The 24,773-nt window shown below is 35.8% G+C and overlaps 1 protein-coding gene across 1 annotated transcript in view; it reads left to right on the top strand.

Moving 5' to 3' along the window:
- Positions 1-363: 363 nt before the first annotated feature.
- LOC108968756 (homogentisate 1,2-dioxygenase-like) overlaps positions 364-24,773 on the top strand; it is a 72,793-nt gene continuing 48,383 nt past the window's right edge. The window contains exons 1-5 of the mRNA XM_018932988.1: positions 364-451; positions 510-543; positions 10,350-10,477; positions 12,630-12,911; positions 15,253-15,434. Coding sequence (XP_018788533.1) covers positions 524-543; positions 10,350-10,477; positions 12,630-12,911; positions 15,253-15,434 — 612 coding nt within the window. The 5' untranslated portion in view covers positions 364-451; positions 510-523. The remainder of the gene's footprint in view (positions 452-509; positions 544-10,349; positions 10,478-12,629; positions 12,912-15,252; positions 15,435-24,773) is intronic.

The raw sequence follows: 24,773 nt of genomic DNA, 5'->3' as shown, positions 1-24,773 counted from the left end.
AATATTATCACCGTTCTGCATTTGCTCATCTTTTCCGCACTTGTTTTGTTGGTCGGCGTTTTCACAACTTTCTATCGGTCCAGCAGCGGTGGTCTCMTCATTTTTGCCTTTTGTAGGCGTTCTCATTATCTTTGAATTCCTCCGAAAAGGATTTTATGGTGTACTTCCCAAACTATTTTCAGAGGCCATATCTCTGCCAGAAAATAGTTGGGAACACCTGTCAGTGGGTMTGTTCAGTCCTTTGACCTAAAACCTTAATTGCTTTTTTCTTTAATGACTGGCAATGCCGTAACCAAAGGCAAAAGCGAAGAAGGGGAAACAAAAAAGGAGAAGCAGCTGATCGAACAAAACAAAACGGCAGATTAATATTAAGTGCACGTTTTGTTTCGCTGTTATCTGGGGAAAATCTATTTTAAGTACTTTTGTCTAAATTTACCACGAGAAGGGGAAAGTAAGTAAACAAAATAAAATTTTTATTTCAAATGAGATTTTACTTATCTATTTGCTAGGTTCAATATCCAAAATGAAAGGTCCAGTCTCCCGGTAAGTCGATACCTAAACTATGGCACTTTTACTAATTATAATTATGTGTTTTCGCAAAAAATTCAGGGACTAAAAAGAAACCCGTCTACTCACTTCAAACACAAAACTTCATATAATACTACATACTATGTGTATATTAGTCTGTATGTATATAGAAAATTGTTTATGATGCATGGTATGGAGTGATATGATATTGTTGTATATTTGATTTGTTGAGTGCATGCGTATTGCAAATATGTAAATGCATACGTATTTCATATAACTATAAGCGTGTTGTATATAAATACTWAGATTCATTTATTTACATATGTATATGTGTTTAATTGTGTATGTATGCATGTGAAATATATATGAACATAGATATTTATGTTTAGTAGACTGTAGGTGTGTTTTAAAAAGTATTACAAGGATAAGTTGAAAACTAAATATTCTGCTACGCAATCTTAGCGGCAACGGACACGGTCGGATATACTATCAATTTGTGTATTAATGAAATTGTGCATTTGAAGAAACACAAATATCAAACGTTTTATGTCATCACTTTTGATTAAAATGATTTTGTGGAGAACATCATTTACTTTTATGAGTTGAATTTTCCTCTGTAATATGGAGATTCCATGATCACAATCAAGTTTATCTGATTTCATTCGGTCATTTGTTATGTCATTCCGCAATAGTGTTGGACGTGTGCAACTCCATTTTGGACAAATCTGCCTGAGCATCAAGAATTTTGTTTCAGTTTATACGTTGACGTTGCTGTACCTCGACTCACAGCCGCTGAAGATTTCTTTAGATGGCAATGGGATCACTGCGTTTAGTCTCTGCTAAAACGGCTTATGCGATCAGTCTACTATGCGGGAATACACCCGCCTTACAATTATGTTTGTTTTAATTTGCCTGTACCTTGAACAATACTTTCTTATATAGTGCCTTTTTATTAATACAGGGCTTTTTAATGTATTAATGGCGATTTTAAAGCCAGGGTGGGAAATGAAAGTATCTTTGGCACCAGAGTCGGTAAATTTAGCCTCCACGACGATACATCCCCAAATGGGTTGAGGCTGATCGCCTTCGCCGGAGCCCGAAATATGGTTATTTGTAGTACTAGATCCCAGCATAAGAAGATACATCACGCTACCTGGCTGTCTCCGGATCGAAAAACCACCAACCAGATCGATCATGTTGTGATAGACGGAAGACACGTCTCCAGTGTTTTAGATGTGCGTGCGCTCCGAAGTCCTAACATCGACTCGGACCACTATCTTGTTCCAGGCAAGATTCGCACGCGCCTCTATGTAGCAAAAAACGAACTTCAACAAACACAAGGAAGTTTCGACGTCGAGAAGCTGTAATCACAACAGATAACCGAACGATTTTCTACTGGACTTGCACTCGTCAAGAACTCGGTATGAGGGAACTGTGGCCGTTGTTTTAAACTCGTAATGTACAGCTGCAAACGAAACAATTGGTTTTCTGAGACAATAAAGGAACAGCCCGTAGAATGAGAATTGCCTTGTTACAGTGGAGAGAAAATGGGATACATACCGAGAGTTGAAGAGGAAAGCGAGATGTATTTGTAGACAGAAACAAAGAGAGGCCGAAATACGTGAGTATTAAGAGCTTGGCAAGCTGGCTAACAGAGGTAATGCTCAAGAATTCTACGAAAAAATGCGGCGACTAACAGAAGGTTTCAAGACCGGAGCACCATCTTGAAGAAACCCCAAAGGTGATCTAGCGACTGATGGSCAGAACATACTTAATTTATGGAGGGAACACTTCTCCAGCCTGCTCAATCCTTCCTTAAACGACTATGTAGCGAACGTTCCATTGCTCGACCATGAATAAGTCTGAATAGCAGTTACACGTCTAAAGAACAACAAAGCGGCGGGGCCGAGGAACTGCCGGCGGATAAGATCTGATATAGTGCATGCATCAGCTTCTTTGTAATATATGATCGAGCGAAAACATGCCCAACGATTGGAATTTAAGTTGGCTCTGTCCAATCCACAAAGAGCGAAACCCACAATCTGCGCCAACTACCATGGGACAAGGGACTGAAAGTATTCGACGCAGTACCCGCCGGGGGAAGCAAAGGAAGACGAAGACCTATCTACAATTGGCGGCACCTTGCGAAAAAAGAAATGACTGYCGCGCTGTTGTTAATTAGGCTATAACCGCATAATGGGTTTCTACACCAGTAAAGAAGAAAAATAAGTATTAAAGCTTTGTTGATACTAAATAAGTAAGCATGTTCAATGATATTTGAACCATGCTCATGGTCTTTTTTAATACCAAAATGAATTTGTTGCTCCTGGACAAACTGATATCAGTAATGCACCCGCCTGCATGTGACTCAGAAATATTTTACGGAGGTTATGTTGAATGCCCGTCCTTCCGGGACATGTTTACAGCCGTTTACATCAACCATCCGAAACTATCAATAGCACAAAAATTGTATCACCTCAGGCACAAAACCAAAGGTCAATCAGGCGTAATACTAAAATAGTTCTCTTTTAATGAAGTTTAAAAGTTAATTATCGAAAGAGCAGCAGCTGTTATACTCTTATAGAAGATGGTACCATCTCTGTTAAGTTCGCATGAAAGGGAGTCGCTTTTCTGAAACCTCGTTTGGTATCGAACAGCTTGGAGAGGTCTACCCGATCCTGATGGAGATTTTAGTGTTGCACAAGGTCAGTTTACACAGCCGTATTAGTTTTGCAGGGATATTAAATTCAGACATCGAGTCATAAAGGCAGCTCCTTTTCATACTGTCAAAAGTAGCTTTGAAATCGACAAAGAGGTGGACTTATCCCACGGTAGATGGCGCAGATTATGGGGTCTCTTTTTTGTGAATTGGACAGAGCGCATATATATTCCAATCGTCGGGTATGTTTTCTTCCGACCATACTCTCCAAAGGAGCTGACACATGCTCCTTTTCACTTCTTCGCTGCCTTATTTGAATAGCTCGCCCCGCAGACGGGTAGTTGCTATTCGTATTTCTTCATGGTCRGGAAATGGAACGTCTGCTCCATTGTCATCGGTTAAGAAATCCGGTTCACCATCTTCTGCTGTTATGCTTTCACTACCATTCAACAGGTTGGAGTCTTGTTCTCGCTATAATTGTAGTATGCTCTGGGCATCAGTTATATGAGTACCTCTTGGGGTTTTACAAGAGTATGCTCCGGTTTTGAAACCTTCTCTTAGTCGTTGCATGTTTTCATAGAATTTTCGAGCGTTAGCTCTTTGGCCAGCTTGCTAAACTCACGATTTTCGACCTCTCTCTTTTTTTTATCTGCAAATGCGTCTCGTTTCCCTCTTCATCTTTCGATTCCTATCCCATTCCGCACGTGTTGTAGTCGATTGTAACGTTAGTAGGCAGTCTGTTTTATCTCTACTGCGACACTACAATTCTCATTCTGCCGGCTGTTCCTTTCCCATTTCAGAAAACCAATAGTTTCGTTTACAGTTGTACATTACGAGCTTTAAATACCGACCCACAGTTCCCTTATACTGATTTGATGATGAGTGCTCTCAAGGAGCAGGAGTGCAAGTCGAGTAGAAAATCGTTCGGCAGTCTGGTGTGATTGCATTTTCTCGACACCAAACCATCCATGTGTTTATGGACATGTCTTTTTACTACACAGAGTCGTGTCATGGCTCCAACAACACAACATGGCTCTAAAACACTGGAGACGTGTCTTCCATTTATCACATTATGATCGATTTTCGATCTGAAGACAGCCAGTTACCTTAATAAATTTTCCTATGCTTAAATTTAGTACTGCAGGAGGCCACATTTTGGTCCCCGGTGAAGTCGATAGGCCTTATACCACTTGGGGCTGAATTTACCAACAAGTGTGCCAAAGATACTTTCCTTTCCCACCCTAGCATTAAAGTCGCCAAGCATGATTTTGACATCGTGGCAGGGATCGTCTCTTATAGGTGCGCTTCAAGAGCTCATAGTAGACATCTTTGATCATATCGTTCTTCTCTTTCATCAGGGTTGAAAATCTTCGCTTTAATGCGGATTGTTGATAGACGTTCATCGGGGTGAATGCCAGCACTCGGCGACGGAGTTTGTCTCACAAAATGGCGTTGGCAAATCGTTAGAACTCAAAGGAATTCGTAGAATCAAGCATTCGGCTCCGATAGCTGCGTCGCGATCAGTTGGGTTCCATTGCACAGTTTCGGCGCATGAAGATTGCGAAACATAATAATGACAGACCCAACTTTGAGACGCAAATGATGCGGCGGCATACCAAGCCTCTTCAAAGAATTTAGAAATTACACTATATAATTCACTATATTCTATACTAATATGCACTATATAATTCTTAGCGAATACGATGTGAAATGCTTTCGGCAATGTAATTTTTGTTCGTATCCCACAATTGACGCAGATTTGAAGGCTGATATGTTGAAATGATCATCGCGAAAAGTGTGCGAAATTCAGTTTCATGAGAAGTAGCTATCGCATCGTCCATCGTTTGATTCCAGCGATTACCAGTTTTCAGCAATTGTAATTGCTGGCATTCTTTTCAAAAAGTTGCACACACTGTACCATTCACARTACGCAACGACTGAAATGAAGTTGAACCGCGCACATTAGTCAATAATACCCGAAGGTAGAAGCAATCATCGTTTTTCGGGTGGATTGTGTAATTTCATCCTAATGCATTAGTTGAGAACACAACTGAATATCCATATACTGGTTGGCCCTGTTTTCTGTGCAAAAATTAAAATAATAATTAAATATGTGAAGAAATTAATACAGAATGTTTGTAGAGTAAAAGATGTTATTAAACTAGAAAATGAACGCAGTTCCACTAAGAAATTTTTGTATAACGAATAAATTGAAAATTACCAAAATATATGAATAATAATAATCGTAATATAGAATATTTTGCTACTAATTCGAATAATTTTCCATTTTATTCTAATCAAGAGGATTATCTAAAAAACTATCCATATTGTAATCGAAATATGTATCCTAAAAATAAGCAATTTTTCAATCAATACAACGAATATAGCAATCGACAATCTAATTTACAAAACAATAATTTCCTAGAAGTTATGCATACTTCTTTAATTTTGCAAACATTTATACCAATAAAAACTTAAATAATTCAAAGATTCATGGCTCAAACCAGTCTCGAATAAAACGATTCGGTTATCTTGAACCACTGGAAAAAATGCAAAAAATTTTTTACTTGACAGCCTCGGAAGATTCCCCACAATTGAATTCAAATTAAATAAAGAGGAAAATTATGACTGAACGCGGTTCTGATTAAAAAAAAAAAGTCGTTCAAAAATTTTTTAATAGTTATGAAGATTTACTTGGTTATATCAACTCAAGCTACTTAAAGCTAAAGTCGACGAAGAAATTTGATACATATGAACCGGATTCGTTATGATATTCTCAATAATTAATCAAATAGTAAAAATGCTTATAATTGTCTTCAAGAATTAAATGTAAACGAAAATCATAATACTAGATATTGAATTATGACTTGAGTATCTAAACTTGGAGGAATTAAATAAATTAGAAAACTGTTTAACTGTGTTTCATAAAGAAAGGGATAAGCTCTCCTTTACTCATAAAATAAAACGTAGAATCAAAACTCATCTCATCTATGTAAAATCCTGTTGGTATCATGAAATCCATAAATTGGAAGTAAACAAGCAAATAAAAAAATGCTCGAAAATCAAATTATTTCACACAGTGATTGCCCATATTCAACACTAATTTGGGTTGAACCACAAAAAGTCAGATGCTTCAGGTAAAGAGGAATGGGGAATTATTGTTAATTTTCGTAAACTTACTACGATTACTATCGACGATATGTCTCCTATTCCAAACATGGCTGAAGTTCTCGAAAAACTAGATAGGTTTATTTTTCAACAATAGATTTAGCTCAAGGCTTTCATCASATAGAAATGGATTTGGCAGATAGAAAAAACCCCTCTTCTATTCAAGAGGACAATTTGAATTTTTAATAATGCCATTTGGGCTTAAAATGGACCAGCCACTTTCCAAAGGATGACGAATACAGTTTTGGATGGATTAATAGGAAAGGATTGCATGGTTTACTTAGACGACATTGTAGTATTCAGCACGTTACTACAAGGTACGTTCCAAACAGGACTTTTTGAATCTAGCGCCCCCTGGTGGCGCCATCTATATGTTGACTGGTGCATTAGAATCTCTTATCTTTACCGATTATCCAGTAACCGAACATTTGTGCTTACGAAAGGTGTGTGCACCAAAAATTGCCCAGAATCCGTCTCATTGATCAACGCTTGTGACCGATTATTTGACCAAAAACCACATTTCAACCATTAACTACGCCCCGCATTCACCTGATATGGCACGGGGGGACTTCTTCCTTTTCGGAGAAATGCATTTGGTCATGAAAGGAAAGCGTTATGCAGACCTAGAGGCCATTCAAAAGCCTTGCATCGGCATATTGGCGGCCATACCGGCCAACGAGGTAAAATACTCGTTTGATATGCTTTTGGACCGTGCAAAAAGCTATATTGAAGCAGAAGGAAACTATTTTGGATAAAATAAATTGATTTTGCCGAAAAACCATTTGTTCTGTGTTTTTTATAAGTCCTGTTTACTTTGGAACCCATCTTGTACAGACATATATAAAATCTCTACACAGAGTTTTTCGTAGAATAAGCGAAGGAAGTCTAAAAATTCCGATGGAAAAAAGCTAGTTTTTCGAAAGAGAAACATAATTTCTCGGTCGTATCATAACATCAGAAGGCATTAAACCCAATCATAATAAAATCAAAGCAATTTTACATTATCCCGTTCCGGAAAATAAATAAAACAATTTCTTGGTTTAGCGGAGGTTTATCGAAAATATATCCGAAATTTTTCAGAAATAACAAAACCCTTGACTAATTGTTTTAAAAAAGGCAATAAATCGCTCAGATGAGAAATTCGTGGAAGCAATAGACACTGTAAAAAGCTTAATTACAAACAATCCGATTCTGGCATACCCAAGTTATAAAAAAGATATTTACACTGACGACAAAGATGRAAAATTCGGCTAAATGAATTCGACTTTGACGTAAAATACATATCTCGTATTAAAATCAGATAGTGCCTCTTCAGTGAAGAATCTGAGTCTAATATAGATACTATTCTTTCCACTAATGAAGATGCTAGAAGCTTCATTTGATAAAAGAACGACCTCTAAATGTATTCAGAAATCAAATTAAATTAATGGAGATTAAGATTCAATCACAATGTCAAAAGTTTTTTTTTTTCAAGTAACTTTAACATTATAACATATTAAATTCCCACTTTAAAATATATCAAAGAAATAATTAATAATTAAGGTAAGGAAATATATTTTCTACGAATTTCTTAAAAATGCATTGCGTAATTTTAGTCTTACGTTTTCTACATTATAGAGCATACTTTTGACAACCTAGGGTAATTTTTTTATGCAGAAATAATTATTGAAGCCGGTAACAGAGCTTCTCCCAGAACATCTCGGCTGAAAATTATCTGATAATAAAAAACCAAGAAAAATTAGTCAAATTATAATCAAATCCTCCCCAATCGTTCTCTGATCATTTTTTTTTTYAATTTTTTGGCGGCTATTTAAAGTAAAAACTATTTTTTCCATTAAAAAATTATTTTGTGCGTGTAATGTAAAAAAAAATTTAAAACGAGAGGGGGAGGTATTCTACATGTAAAAAATGCGTATAAAGTTTAAAATAAATCGGTTAGTTAGTTTTTGAATGACAATGTACATGAACTTCGAAAAAGTAGTTTTGAGAAAATCGCGTCTAAAATGTTTAACGAAAAAGTGACGCAAAAAATTGCTCTATATTGTCAAAAGTGTGCTCAATAATGTACAAAAGGTACGAATAAAATTGCTCAATCTATATTTAAGAAACTAATTCGGGAAAAAAGTATTTTTTCCCCATGAAAACCCTACCACTCCTTAAGATTGCAACGATAGAAGAAGTTAAGCTTTTGAATTGGTTAGAAACCAAACAAGCATTGTTAAATATCTTTAGTTGAATGGGTCCTCTAAAAAACTAAAAATTTGGCCAAGATCTGGGATTAAATAATGTAAATATCAATCAATGGTATAATTCATTAATTGTGACMGTAGAAGTAACTACAGGTAAAACTGGTATTGGGGACATTGAAAGATTGCAGAAAAGTTGAAATGAAAAACTTAGAATAATTAACATATCAGATGATAAAAAGCTAGGTATTAAGAAAGTGAAYAAACACTTTTCACGTACAGTCATGTTATAGTGCACTTTATTATTAATGAAATTCCACATATAAGGTTTTCAAATATCTCCCTTCTGACCTTGTTGTCTTTTGAATTTCGCGGCTATGTATAAAGCGCTACAGAGTTTGTATATACTATACATTTTTGAAAGGTCTTGACATAACCTACTAAACGCCGCTATGCATGGTTAGTTCGGATATTGCGTTCAACAGTTATATACTTGTAAACATGGAGTTCACTAACGTCGAAATTTTAAAGTTTTCCTTCGTTTCGTCCTTGGAAAAGCTAACCGCGGAAGACCTGTGACGACGAACACCGATGAAATGATGGAAAAATCGAGTTAGACCGGCTGGCAACTCGTGACATCGCCCAAAAGATGGGAGTTAGTCACCAAGCCATTTTAAAGCATCTGCAGAAGGCTGGATACACAATGAAGCTTGATGTTTGGATGCCGCATGATTACAAGCAAAAAACCTTCTGGACCGAATCAACGATATGCTGTTGAAACGGAATGAACTCGACCCGAGCGGATTTTGATTGTCGACGAAAAATTGATCACATACAATAATATCAAGCGAATACGGTCGTGGTGGAAGGCTGGTGAATCGTCCGAAAAAATGACCAAGGCGGGATTGACGGCCAGGAAGGTTTTTCTGTGTGTTTGGTGGGATTGGAAGGAAATCATCCTCTATGAGTTACTCCCATATGACCAGACGCTTAATTCTACCATCTACTGCGAACAACTGGACCGCTTGAAGCAGGCGATCGGCCAGAAGCGTTCACAATTGGCAACAAAAAAGTCAGGATCCTCAAATGATTAAAGATCGAAGAATACATAATTTAATAAAAAAGCCGTTATGAAAAAAATAATGATACAAACTTTCTAAATGCAGAAGTATCGATGAAGATACTAGACAAGATGAGTAAACGGTACAAAAAATTTAGTCTTATTAAAACTGAAGATGAGAAAGAACATCACATTTATAAATTTAAAAACCAACATGTAAGAAAATATAAAAACCAATTTAAAGAAAAAAAAGATAGCTAAAACTAAATATATGAATTGAATACTTGTACTTTATCACTGTTTTCTATACATCATATTAATTTTTTTTACTCATTGTAACATGCTGGCCTCATCTTTATATAATGTTAAACTATTATTTAAGCATTCTTACTTGTATGAAAAATGAAGACATTGCAGCATTAAACAGTCCTGTACAGCGGTGCTGTTTAATCTAAGCGTTCTTCTGAAAATCATTAGAAGTTGCCACCTTATCCATTAACCATGCGTTTTTTAAGTCGTCTTTAAGTGTTTATCAAAAATAATTTCCAAAATATAATAGGATCAAACATGTTTGTTTATTTTAATCAACTAAAAAATATTTCTTATAAAATATAAAATAAAAAATTTTACTTGTATTTTTATATTTTAAATAATTGTATTTAATAAATTTACTCCACAATTGTGAACTATTATAAAATATATAATAATAAAACTAAGAATTTATATTTTTTCATATCATTGTTTTAAGGGGATATATTCTTGAGGTTTATAACAATCACTTTCAACTCCCGGAACTAGGTCCAATAGGAGCAAATGGTTTGGCTAATCCGCGCGATTTTCTAACTCCTGTTGCATTGTTTGAAGATAATGATGAAGGTTTGTAAAAGAGCTCTTATCGTTTGGATTCATTTATTATAAAAATAAGTTCCATCTGCAATTGAACTTCGAGTTTATAAACTGCTTCCATTTAATAATTAATTAATAATATACATATACTATATAAATCTTTATAATTAATCAATTAAATTTCATCAAGACACACATAACTTGTTTCATAAATAGAACATAATTTCTTCCTAATACTTCTAGCATTATATGGTATAATACAATATATTCGTCTACTGTTTTTAGAACTGCAAGAAATAGGTTCTCACTACACACATCCTCTTTGCTGAAATTACAAATACGAAACATGTTAGGAGCATCGGCACAACGACAAACACAATCAGAAAATTGTTTTCAATGACTGTAGAATATGTCAGACCAAAACTTATGTTTATTTTCTTGCAATGACATGTAAAAATATAATTGCAACCTTGTTTAAGCTGTCATTTTACATAAAGACATATTATCAAAATAGCCATTCTCAATAAATTGATAATAAATTCTCAAAAAATTTATAATAAATAAATCAGCCGTTCATATATCACTAGATTGCAATGGGTTCTTTCTTTACCTCGCAATCTTGCAAGAGCAAGAGAATCCCTATATTAAGTTTATTTCAAAAGGCCAAAGAACATAACTTAACCTCTACCAGTATTACTGGCCGACAAGAGAATATATCACCTTTTCTGTAATCCATAGATGCCGCTGCTGCCTTAGAACTATTGTAACACCTAAAATTAATCGATACAGATATAGAGTTATATACTTACATATATATAAATGTATATATATAAATGATCATGAGCCAGGCGCTTAGTATTATAGGTGGGCATAATCGGACAACTTCCACGCGGAAAAATGAGGTCAATGGAGAATATAATTTTTTATCTTTTACCCGATATCTTTTTGAAACTCCGTTAGCATCTTTCTTTGTTAATGATATTTCATACTACTAAAACTGGATAACATATAATCAATATATTCTTTAGCCCTCATATATGTACTTAATACAAGAACTAAAATTTCCGGCTGGTTTTATATCGCATAAAGCTAGTGTGTTAGAAATCATATCACAATTAAGTGAATGTATATATGAAATACTATAGTTTAATGTGGAGAAAGTATGAAATAAGTCTGCGAATTATTCAAGCCCGTAATAATTTTGTTACTCTAGCAGATTTTCTGCCCTATATGTCCCTGAACTCGTGAATTATCTTATCTCTCAATACTCACGATACAATGATTTCCGACTTTCCACCTGACTCTAACTCGATTATCGTGGTCCTCACATATTATATGTTATTGAACTGAAGTCAATAAGATTTTTAGACCTTAATGGAAACCTTAATGTCTTTTTCGGGGTTATAAAATGTCCTGTTAACCCCGAACTTAGCAGCTCTAGAATGGAAATCATGTTTTGTGTTAAGAAAGTTGTAAAAGTTATTTGAGAACTCGTGTATAAATTTAACAACCCTGGCGTAGGTCAATGAGTGTCAAGAAGTGTGGCCGCAAGCCGATTTTCACCTTGCGCTGTGGCGTGCCGCGCCACCGGGCACGGTTCGTCCTACAGATATGATCACATATATCATTTATTCATAGACAATTTCACGATTTTAGGCGAATTTCCGAAATTTCAAGGAAGGAGTTGGGGTTAAAGATGCAATCCGATTTCAAAACAAAAAGTTGCATTGGAATCAGGAAGTACTAAGGCAACGTTTCCGCACTATTAGAAATCCCGAATCGAAAAAAGTCGGGAATCGACCCACCCTATTGGTTATGTCACTTTATGTTTCCTTTAAAGACGTTTTGTGTTTCCCGGATTTGAACTTTTCTCTTCATCTTGATCATAACGCTATATCTATCTATAAGTTTTTGGTGATACGTCAACTGTGAACAGATCTATTATACTTTGTAGAAACATGTTTCAAGAATGTAAAAATTACAATTTCGCTTTGCTGTGGAAATTACTTAACACTAGTATGATAAAATAAAAGTTATATTGCCGTCGAAGAAAAGTTAGAACAGTTTAAATACACGATTTCTGACATGTTTTTAGAAGTAGAGAGGTATTAATAAATTTTAGTACTAGACAAATAAATGCCAATTATTTTAACTCATGTATTCAAATAAAATTTTTGTCTAGATTTCCAGATTATCTGCAAATATCAAGGAAAGCTTTTTTCTGCCAAACAATCACATTCACCATTTGATGTTGTAGCTTGGCATGGAAATTATGTCCCCTTCAAGTATGATTTGTCAAAATTTATGGTCATAAATTCAGTCAGCTTCGACCATTGCGATCCTAGCATCTTTACGGTTCTCACTTGCCCAAGCTTTCGTCCAGGCACTGCTATTGCGGACTTTGTAATATTTCCACCAAGATGGGCTGTACAAGAACATACTTTCCGGCCGCCATATTATCACAGTAAGTTAATGACACTATGTAAAAGTAATTAAATGAGAATAGAGATATTCAGGGTTGGTGGAATCAAAGACAGATGTGCTTAGTTGTGAGAATTGCAAACCAATTCTTGCTTTCAATGGTCTGATTAATATGAAAAAATTTGAAAACGGATAGATTTTGAAGTAGTTGTATTAAATTTTATGGGTTTTACCAAAAATCATACTTTTGGAACCGTTCTTTTTCGAATTAATCAGGAAAATATGCATTCCGATTCAAAGGAAATCTGGTGTTCCTCAAGGTAGTGTGTTAGGAACCATCAATTACCTAACCTTTACGTGCGTTCTGCCACACGGTGACAATATTATTACAGCTATACTACGATTTGTCTGTCAGCAAAACACAAACTGCATCAGTTACAAGATTTAAACAAAATATTGGAATAGACTGCTAAATGGCGATAAAATTAAACGAAACTAAATCAGTACATTTCGATTTCACTTAAAACAATATTACAAGTAGATACATACATATATGCCACAGTTTATTAGTGGCGGCATATCACAATACTGCGAAATACCCAGGCGCCATGCCATGCCTGTTCACAAAACTTATATGGAATGTACATGTCTAAAAGAAAAATTAAAGATTAGAAACTTTGCTCTATCCACATATAACGAAATTCTTGTTTGTTGTGAAAAAGGGTGAGGTTCAAACTGTACGGACGTGTTTTTTAATTCGCTCCGTTTAATCAGATTGTGCAAAAAGTAACCAATCAATAATAATAAAATAAACAATAGTGCACGAAATAAATAGATAAAAATCCGTTCCTTAAATACCTACTTCAGCTTTGCCGAGGCAACAAAAACCACGCTTTGCAAAAAACTGTAACGGCGATGATGAGTCATCACCGGCGATCAGCTGAAATGGAAATTAAAGAAGAGTAGTCAGTAAAAGCTGTAGTATACAACAATCAGGCAACAACAAATGAGCTGACAGCAAAAACTTTACAGCACCCGAACAGCAAATTAAAACAAAACGCAAGGTGAGGTGTACCAAGCAAAAAAGGACCATCTGTTCCGACTGGTATTGACCGCTACATAAATGTAAAAAAGAAATCCAGTCCAATAAAATCAGCGGTTAATACCAAAAAATTTCAACCAGGCACGCCAAATGGTAAAAAGCCAGAAATTCTTAATGGCAACAGATTTTCCTTGCTGAGCAAGGAGCCTAATGCTGATGCAAAGGGTACACACCACAGTCGTGAATGCCAGAGCACCTCCAATATATTTGCGTAGCGTAGCTCAAATGCGCTTGTTTCCAAACTAAACAAAATATGAAATGTGTACTTGGAAAAAGTTTATACAGATGAAAAAAAAAAAAAAATTCAAACATATGTACACCGAAAAAAGTACCCTACGCAGCAAATCAAAATACAATAGTAATTGTGAGGAAAATCATACTGCAACGTGTCGGACAGTTAAAATAAGCAATTTTCTAGTACTCCAAGCGAATGCAGTAGCTTACCTTGGGATTCACCTGTATCGAAGGCTCACTTGGCGAAAACATATAGCGAGTAAAATAACTTGCATGAAATTAAACGCAGCAAATTTTAATTGGCTTTTAAACAAAAATTGTAACTTAACCTACACAGCAAAGTCCTGTTATACAACGCAATCATAAAAGCAATTTGGCATTCCAAATGAGGGGTACGACCTGTGCAACCAACTTTTATATAATACAAAGGTTCCAATCAAAAATGCTTAGAACAATCACGGGCTCACCATGGTACATGCGCTAGAAAAACATTCATAAAGATCTTGATATTCCTATGGTATAGAAAGAGATAGATTACAGCAGAAAAAGATGTATTTCTAAATTTGGCGAACAACAAGTAAGAAAGTGGCAAGTTCGGGTGCAACCGAATATTTTATACTATTACAACTTGCAGAAATCAAGAGTTGAAGGCAGGAGCGATACACTTGTGTAGGTAATAAAAGAAAGACACCTAATTGCGTGTGTATGAAGTGTACCTTATCATTGTGGCGTTAGACCTGGAAACTGTACAATTGATTTGGATCGACATCACGGTAAGGATCTCACAACTTTTGCACAATTGTCTGCAAGGTGTAGCATTTCTCACATAAACTAAAGGTAATTTTCCAAGACCCCAGGTACTTAATAAAGGAAGCAAGGGAGTGATTGACATATATTATAAGTAAATACCAAAAATCAAAATTTCAATGAATGATATTAATATATTTTTCTACCATTGAATTGCGATATTCCATCTTAAAAACACTTTATAAGAATTGAAGTTAAAGCGTATAGTTTTTTGAATGTACAATTTTATTTATACTTGTAGGAAACTGTATGTCAGAATTCATGGGATTAATCTTTGGAAAATATGAAGCAAAAAGTAACGGGTTTTTACCTGGAGGCGCTACTCTTCATTCTATTATGACACCGCACGGTCCAGATTATCAATGCTTCGAGAATGCATCTCGTGTAGGTTTAATACCTGAAAGGGTTGCTGACAAAACACAGGTAATACGATAGTAAATGACAATAAGTCTAAGTAAAATTTCACTCCTGATGAAATACTGATAAGGGGTATAAGGGGTTGGCTACTAATAACCTTCGAATTTTGTATAAAATTGTGATTGCAGGAAGCATATATAAAAAGTAKCGCCTGTAATATTTCAAAAATATAATTCGACTTGTTACTAGTTTTATTTACCTAGAGGGTCTTTGTTTCATCTAAAACTAAACGATGTATATATAGGGTTATATATAAATGATCAGGGTGACAAGTCGAGCCTGAACTCCCTTTGCCACTCCTAAAATCATGTGTAATCGAAAACATATTTATTAAGTGTCATAACTACATTAGTACCAAAAACAAACAAAAGTAAAATTAGTTAAAACAAATCACATTATGCAGGGGAAGTTTTGGCATGGTGTCACACACTAGTAGGCTTAATATATATAAATATTTCAAAAACTACTAAAGCTATATCAAACAAATTAGCTCATGATAAGAATTTTCGTCATTTTCTAAGGCACTAAATGAACATCTCGGAAGCATTAAACTTCACAGGCAAAATGCTACGTTTATAACTGACCTCACGGTAAGTCTAGTCGAGCGCAGTAAAGTCAACAAGTTATATACCCAGTTGTTATATATTGCTGATGGTATGTGAGGAACCTTAAAATCACTCATATAGCATTTTTTTTTTTGTTAATAATATGTGGTAAAAATAGATAAACCTGATTTAATATAAGATATCTAATAGGCCTGACAGACGACAGCGCTAATTTGCATTAGCGGGCTTAATTTACATTTACTTGCGCATTTCACCCATCTTAATGCAAATTTGTAATGCACAAGAATTTCGTGCATTTAGCAGAATTTAACAAAATGAGTAGGCAACACTGCTTAAATTTCATATGTCTGCACATATTTGCTATATATATATGTACATAAATGATAAATTATCATAATATCCTAAAAAACTTAATATATTACAACAATAATACTCGTATATATAAATCACACCTCTTATCATTTAAAACTTTCATACGCATCTATCCTGCAGATATTTACATATGTATGTATGAACAAATCAATTTCAAATCAAGATATTATCATTTATCATTAACATAATATGCGTGCTCTGCTCTACATGTACATACACATATGTATACATACATATGTGCGTATGACACATATAATGTATACACAAACCTACATATAAATATATCTGTATACACATGTAAATATGCCGCCCGCGAAAGCTTCCAATATTGTTCTACAAAACACAACGAAAAAAAAAAACAAAAAAAAACAAAATCGTCTTAAACAGCATCATACATACTTATATGTATAGTATATGTCTCCCGCAAAAATTACAAATACTGTTTACAAAAACAACAATCGTCTGAAATACCATCAGAAATCAATATGGCAGCCCAATTGCCGACGTCAAAATTTATATATAAATTACACAACAACAAAATTTTCTTTCATGAACGCAAACGACCTTCCTGATAATATGAGCAGGAAAAAGTGACAACCCCGTAAAAATAAGTATTRAAATATATTAGAATAAAATTGACAACATACTTTATTTGTCGATTTGCAAGTCAAGAAATGTTTCAACAAAAATATTCAATATTCCTCTGATTCATGTGTACAGTCAATGCCGGCTAAGTAGTACTACGCTTAAATGAAAATCATCTGCATCTCACGATTTGTTTTTTGAAATACCTAAAATTTTTTTTATTTTTATTTATTTATTTATAAGAGTAATAATTGTAAATAATTATTCCACTTAAGTCGGTGGCTTCAGATTTCGTAGATTATAATGGGTGAACCGACTTTCAGGACCAAACGATGCGGTGGCAGACCGGGGGATCCCCGGATAGTTGGATAATTGACTACTTCATATTGATTCAAAACGCTATCAATCGATGTATATGTTGTAGCTTCTCCTGGCAGTTTTCTTGAATGGCAAAACTGATTTCGTTGACGTGTACATTTTTCGGTGCCAATATTGCGCGTTCACTTAAATAATCGTGGCGTTGGTAGTGTTGAACAATATTCGGACATACACTTTCAATCAATTCTTCTTTCGATTGTAAAAGTGTACAAAAGTTGTTCGGCAATGTGATCAAACCGGTATCATCGATTGGTATTCTGCCTTCGCCAATGTCCAACAACTGCTTCGAAAACGCCGCTGCGGATCGATCATTTTGCAATTGGACTTGCATGTTGATGGTAAGAGTCAGCCTTTTAACATGTCTCCACAAAACGGACGATTTTAAACATGCGTTTAGTTCGTCGGCAGGAGTTGATCAAGGAATGAATGACAAAGTCTGCCGAAAATCGCCGGATAATAAGACCAAAAAGTAGTTGCTTTTGACGTAAATTTTGCATTATTCTATTGAATGCTTCTAATGACTTTTTGTTAGCCATTGGGCACTCATCCCATGGAAATATTCCAGCTCCTCGCAAAACTTTTGCCATTGCTGAATTCCTGGACATGTTGCACCTTGGTGTTTCAACGACTTGGATGTTCAATGGTAATTTCAACGCAGAATGTGCTGTTCGGCCGCCATCAAGTAGAGTAGCAGCGATGCCTGACGAAGCAATTGCCAGCGCAATTTTCTGCTGTGACCGTATAGTAGCACGAATTAAAGAGATCAGAAACGTTTTCCCTGTACCACCGGGCGCATCCAGAAGTAGAATCCACCGGCGTTATTGTCAACCGCTCATATAATCTTATCATAAGCTTTCTGCTAAATATTCAATTTGGTAATGTTAGCTTATATGAAAGCACGCAATTCATTGCAATCGTGTTGTTGTTCACGTTGAAGCTCATAGTCAAGCATATCAATCGCTGAACGATTGGGCGCAGTTATGCCAAGTTGCGCTAAGGCCTTATTCGCAATTGTAAGGCACAGATCTTCGACCAATATCAAAGCATCATTATACATTTGTAATATATATAGCAAATCTGCGTCCGATGCTCGATTACACGCCAAAATTAATAAGGCCTCGGTCATGCAGTCCTTGTACTTATTTCACAGTTCTTGCGGATTTGACGTATTTATTTTGGATGAGATGTGAGTGATGCGACACGAAGTGAGGTGTCATCATCTTCTAACAAATGCAATCGCTGACATGCTGCACGATACGTCGCACACAACTGACCGTCAACAGTTTTCAAATCATCAAATGATCTTGGTCCGCGCACGATGACTAATAGCAGACGCAAATAGAAATATTCGGCGTTGTTCGGATGAATGGTGTAAATGCGACCTACGGCATCGGTTTTACGGACATTTGGATAACCGACAATACGCTGCCCTTGCTTTCGTCGTTGAAATGTTTTCAATGATGGATTCCAAGTGAAATATAGCAATGTTCTTGCAAATTCATCGTTTTCACACAACTGAAAAACGTAGTTAGTGTTGTCCCCGGTGGTCGTGCTGCGCTCTGTTGAACATTGTCTGCAATGAAATAAACGCTTTGACCATTTTCGAGATGAACTGCCAAATGAAGAACAACGGGATGCCGGTCGTGTATTGGGAACGATAAATCCATACCGCTTCTTTGTTGCCGATGTATGTTTCTGGCAATATAGTCAGACGTCCAAAGCTATTCACATTTGCATCATTCATTAAGACATCTCTCAAATGGATGTACACTTCAGAACGCAATTTCGCTTGGCTGAATAGAATAAAGTTGACACGTTCGGTCTCGATCTTCGCATACATGTCAACCAGATACTGATGGAAAAGCTTGCGATATTTCAGGATATAGTTGTCTTCTTGCGGACGAATCTTCTTGGCCTATAAATGAACAATACACAAAATATTGAATCGTAAGTAACATTTCTTCTCAGAAATTGTACTCTTTTACCAGTAGTTGGATTTATCAATCGCACATTGATGTGATAGCCGTCATCACCTCTCCAGAATAATATCGGATACTATTATGCATCATAACTACGGTGTAGTTCGGAAACATGCTGAAGTTGTTCATCTCTAGTGCAGTACAATATCTCGCGATTCAAACTATTCGCCAACAATGACGATTGCCACCTCTTCGATTGTTGGTGCGTTGAATCGTCTGGATGCTGCCCCATCGGCATCTTGTCTGCTCTGATGACGATTCGATGGTTATCAGACGGCATGCGGTCCAATGCGATTTTGAACAATCGAATCAATTCATTGTGTTCATGGAGAAATCTTTGCAAATTTTGTACGATTTCTCTCCTTGTGCCGGTCGAAATTTTACATCGTTGATTTAGTTGGTCAGTTTCATTACCGATGAAATATATTTGCAAAAATTGATAGTCGGCATCGGCAAATGGTATGAGCGAGCCTGCTCGATGGTATATTTGTCCCTGAGTCTGTAGAATAAAAATGTCAAATATTTCACTGGAAATTCCATGCAAAGTAATCACCTTGAACGTCGGCATAAATGGATCTCTGATGATCTTTGTGGCACCAAAAGAAGTCATTTGAAAGCATGAATCGTATGCTTGTATGTTCTGCAAGAAATGCTTAGAGGTCGGCGATTCTCCAGTGAGCAAGGAATGTAATGGTTCTGGTGGTGGGTCCAAAGCAGGACGTTTCACTTTGCCACTGGAGCAGCACATGCCAGCTGTTTCTCCTCGAAACTTCGCTGCATTGCAATGCGTACAAATAATATCCATTGCTCCAATGGCACCATGCAGGCTGTAGTCGCAGTCAGGATCCTAGTGAAAGCCAACATGTTCCATTTGATCACGAAGGCGGAGCGGAACTCGGCCTTGACGGTAATTTGGCCGTTGATTGTCGGCGAATTCAGCTCTAATCTGTGCACGCCGCTCTCTGTACACCGCTCTACCTCGGGCATTCACTTGAGCGCGTTGCTCTTCGATTTGATTGCCTGGATGCAGCTTCCTTCTGACATTTCTTTCGTAAAATTTAGTGTTTCTGACGTTTTTTGTTAGTCGGTTAACGCACTTTTAGTGATTTTCAACATAACCTTTATATGGGAGGTGGGCGTGGTTAGTAACCGATTTCTTCCATTTTTGAACTGTATATGGAAGTGCCTAAAAGAAACGACTCAATACAGTTTGGTTGACAAAGATATAGTAGTTTTCGAGATATGTACAAAAAAGTTAGTAGGGGGCGGGGCCACGCCCACTTTTTCAAAAAAATGAACCCAAATATGCCCCTCCCTAATGCGATCCTTTGTGCCAAATTTCATTTTAATATCTTTATTTATGGCTTAGTTATGACACTTTATAGGTTTTCGGTTTCCTCCATTTCGTGGGCGTGGTAGTGGGCCGATAAGACCCACCAACAGTGTATTTGCAAACCGAATGGAAGCACTTACGAACCAATAACAATACCCACTTGCTTTGTGTGTGTTGCACAGTCAGCAGAAAAACACAAAATCGGTTCGAATAAATGTAGCAAATCGATGGAATTAAATCTGGAAAAAACACACAATGTTGAAACACTGTTGTTTTACACACACCGAGCATTTTCAAGCGACAATCGAACCGCATGGCATCACATACGAAACAACAACAATACTCACTTGCTTTGTGTTGTACGCAGAATATTAATCACGTTGAAATCTGAGAAAAATACACACAATGTTGAACAATTTTTTTTGATTCACTCAGTGCATTCGGAACACTTACGTTCTGTATGTCTTGTTAGCGTGACAGTCATCTATAGAAAGAACGAATGACAGGCAAACACGATCGGGATGTATCAGTTGTTTTYTTTTTTTTTTTGCAAAACGTGCAATGACACACACATTAGATTTCTTATATGCACTCTCCAAACAGACCCCAATCACCCCTGAAAATTTCATTGAAATCGGGCAAGCCGTCTAGGAGGAGTATGCGAACAGGTAATTTTGCCACTTAATTTTATATATATAGAATATCCATAGCCTTTTGCGCATTGTAAATATGCGAATCTGTGAGCTTTTGCTCATATTTTCATACGTCAATATGCAATCATTTTAATTGATATGATTATCATTTTACGTATTTTTATACTCTCGCAACAAATTTGCTAAGAAGAGTATTATAGTTTTGCTCACATAACGGTTGTTTCTGAGTCCTAAAACTAAAAGATCCAAATATAGGGTTATATAAACCAAAGTGATCAGGGTGACGAGTAGAGTTGAAATCCGGATGTCTGTCTGTCCGTCCGTTCGTGCAAGCTGTAACTTGAGTAAAAATTGATATATCATGACACGTATTTCTTGGTACACGTATTTCTTGGCTTTATAAGAAGGTTAAGTTCGAAGATGGGGAAAATCGGCCCACTGCCACGCCCACAAAATGACGAAAACCGAAAACATGTAAAGTGTCATAACTAAGCCATAAATAAATATATTAAATTGAAATTTGGCACACAGGATCGCATTAGGGATGGGCATATTTGGACGTAATTTTTTCGGAAAAGTGGGCGTGGTCCCGCCCCTACTAAGTTTTTTGTAGATATCTCGGAAACTACTATAGCTATATCAACCAAACTCTATAGAGTCGTTTCCTTCAGGCATTTCCAGACATATTTCGAAAATGGAAGAAATCGGATAATAACCACGCCCACCTCCCATACAAGAGTTGCCCACTTATGGACCAAGAAACATATCTCAGGAACTACTCCACCGATTTCAATGAAATTCGGTACATAATACCTTCTTAACACCCTGATGACATATACAAAATATGGGTGAAATCGGTTCACAACCACGCCTGCTTCCAATATAACGCTATTTTGAATTCCATCTAATGCCTTCTTTGTAAATTATAGTCATTAGGAACCAATGATGATAGCGGAATGAAACTTTACACAAATACGGCATTTGAGCTGAGGTATCCCTTGTGGAAAAATTGTCGTGATCGGACTTTTCAAAGTCCCTGATATCGAACACGAAGAACTCAGTGCCTAACCTACCCTAATCAAATTTTTCACCGAAATATCTCTCAGATATTTGCATGTAATTCAGAGGCCATCATTTTTATGCTCTCGCAATAAAGTTGCTAATAACGGTACATATCGTCAGATATATGGTTACATATACCAAAGTGATCAGGGTGACGAGTAGAGTTGAAATCCGGATGTCTGTCTATTCGTCCGTGCAAGCTGAAACTTGAGTAAAAATTGAGATGTCTTGATGAAACTTGTCATGCGAGAGTATAAAATCTTCGGTGACACCCGAACTTAGCCCTTCCTTACTTGTTACGAGTAAGGTTGGTATCCAGCTCTCAAGTAATTGCTCAAGAAAAAAAATACATTATTTCTTCAAGTAATTTTGACGGTCACGCATTGTGAATGATCCACAATAAAAGAGCGAGAGAGAATAAACGAAAGAAAATAAACTTTGTGCGTGTGTTGTAACATAAATATTTTCATTGCGCTTTAAGGAATGTTGTTGATGATTGGTAAGTTTTATACAACATTTCAAAATGAAATATATTTCATAATAATGAATTTAACTAATTTAGGATGAATTTAACGATTACTTTGAATTTCCTTCAAGAAACAATTATTGATTTCAAACATTTCAAAACCAGGTTTTCCATATTCGCATTTTATTGAAAAAAATGTATAGAATTCTTTATAGCTGCATACTAGCACAAGTAAATCTATCGCAGGAAAGTTACTTGGCAGTTTCTTAAGCGTTTTTTTATATGAAGTTTTTACATTTCGTGAGAGCTGTATACTAAGCTATACATGCAAGATAACATTCTGAATAAATCATGTTATTTTCAAAAGAATATTTATAGTTAATGTGCGAATAACATTTATTTATTTAATATTTCTAATGTTTGAGAGTATAATATAATTTCATAAATGAATATGTTTGTAAATATGCTATATACATATGTCTGTATATGGGATACTATCATAATACTCTGAAGCAGAGAACTTAAATCATAGAGAAGGTGCAAATTGAATTCTACATGATGTTCGATTTGACGGCTAACAGAGCTGATAGATTTGTAGTAAGGAATTCACCATTATCGCTGCTATTTAGCAGAATAGAGCACGTTCTCTGGCAGAAATTTATGTAAAACGACTGAATTCATGCTTTGTAGAAAAATATACAAAGTCACAATGTAAAAAAGTATGAGTCACATATGCATGCTTAGTTTGTATTATATGAACTATTGTTTTCCGAAAAATTGTAAAAAATATATTTTTTTTTAAATCTGAAAAAATTATATGAAAGATAATTTTAAACTAATTATTATTTCAAAAATTATATTAATTTCGACTATTATAAAATGAAGATGTGTCAAATGAACTTAAATATGCCGTTTAACACTTCCATTCATTCCTTGAATTTCTTCAAAAAAAAAAAATTAATTACTTTCATGAGATATGCATATTCGCATTATTTCGTTATCATTTCCATATTCGTAGCAATAGAACTTCTATGGGATATACATATATTATTTCTTTGGCACATTTGTCTGTATATTTACGAAAACAAATACCAGCCACATGTGTACACATGTATGTACAAACATTCATAATGGAATAATAAGTGCTGCACCCATCTTTTCGTGTCTCCGTTGTGACGGGCAACCAAGGACGAAGCTCACATTTTGTCAAAGAGTTAATGTGTCGAAACACTGCCGCGACGACAAACCTTAGAAAATCCAAGCTGTGCCGAAAACAATAAACGAATGGCCGCCGCTTGTCACCGCTTTCCTTGCCACTGTAACAGCTTCGCCTACCAACGTGCGTAAATAGGTATGTATGTATACGTATGAGCGTGAATACATATCGACGAAGATTTTTCGACAACTCCTGGCACTTTTCTCACTTCTTTCTTAGAACAAACACCAGAAAGTTGTTCAATTTATGGTTTTAACTGTCTCCATAACATAAAAGGCAAAAATTAAAAAAAAAGTTCTGTCAAAATTTGAACCGGTTTACGCTTACCACCAGCAACATTATTGACACTTATATTGCGTTGTCCTAATTATGGTTTGGTTATGCATGAAATAAATATACAATGGTTGAAATAATTTTGTTTAAATATCGAAATATGCTTTTGTAGAACATTTGCTTTCGCAAACATACAGACAAATGTGCAAAATACATAATATATGTATGATTGTTTCGCATTTTGCTTCTACGCCGGTCAAATTTCTATACAAAAATTAACTGAAATGCATGATAAAATAAATGATTTTTAATTGAAATTTAAATGAGTTAAACATTCACCCACTCTACCCGGGAAAACTGGCGCACCTTAATAAGACAGCTGAAGACACCAACACGACTCGCCATACGTATACACTCACTCATCAAAAAGGATGGACAAGGAGAAAGCAGACTCGGTTGGTT

Source organism: Bactrocera latifrons, unplaced genomic scaffold, assembly GCF_001853355.1.
Source record: "Bactrocera latifrons isolate USDA-ARS-PBARC rearing strain unplaced genomic scaffold, ASM185335v1 scaffold_229, whole genome shotgun sequence".
Taxonomy (NCBI): Eukaryota; Metazoa; Arthropoda; class Insecta; order Diptera; family Tephritidae; genus Bactrocera; species Bactrocera latifrons.
Note: the sequence above shows the minus strand (reverse complement) of the source record. Positions and strands in the feature narration are given on the sequence as shown.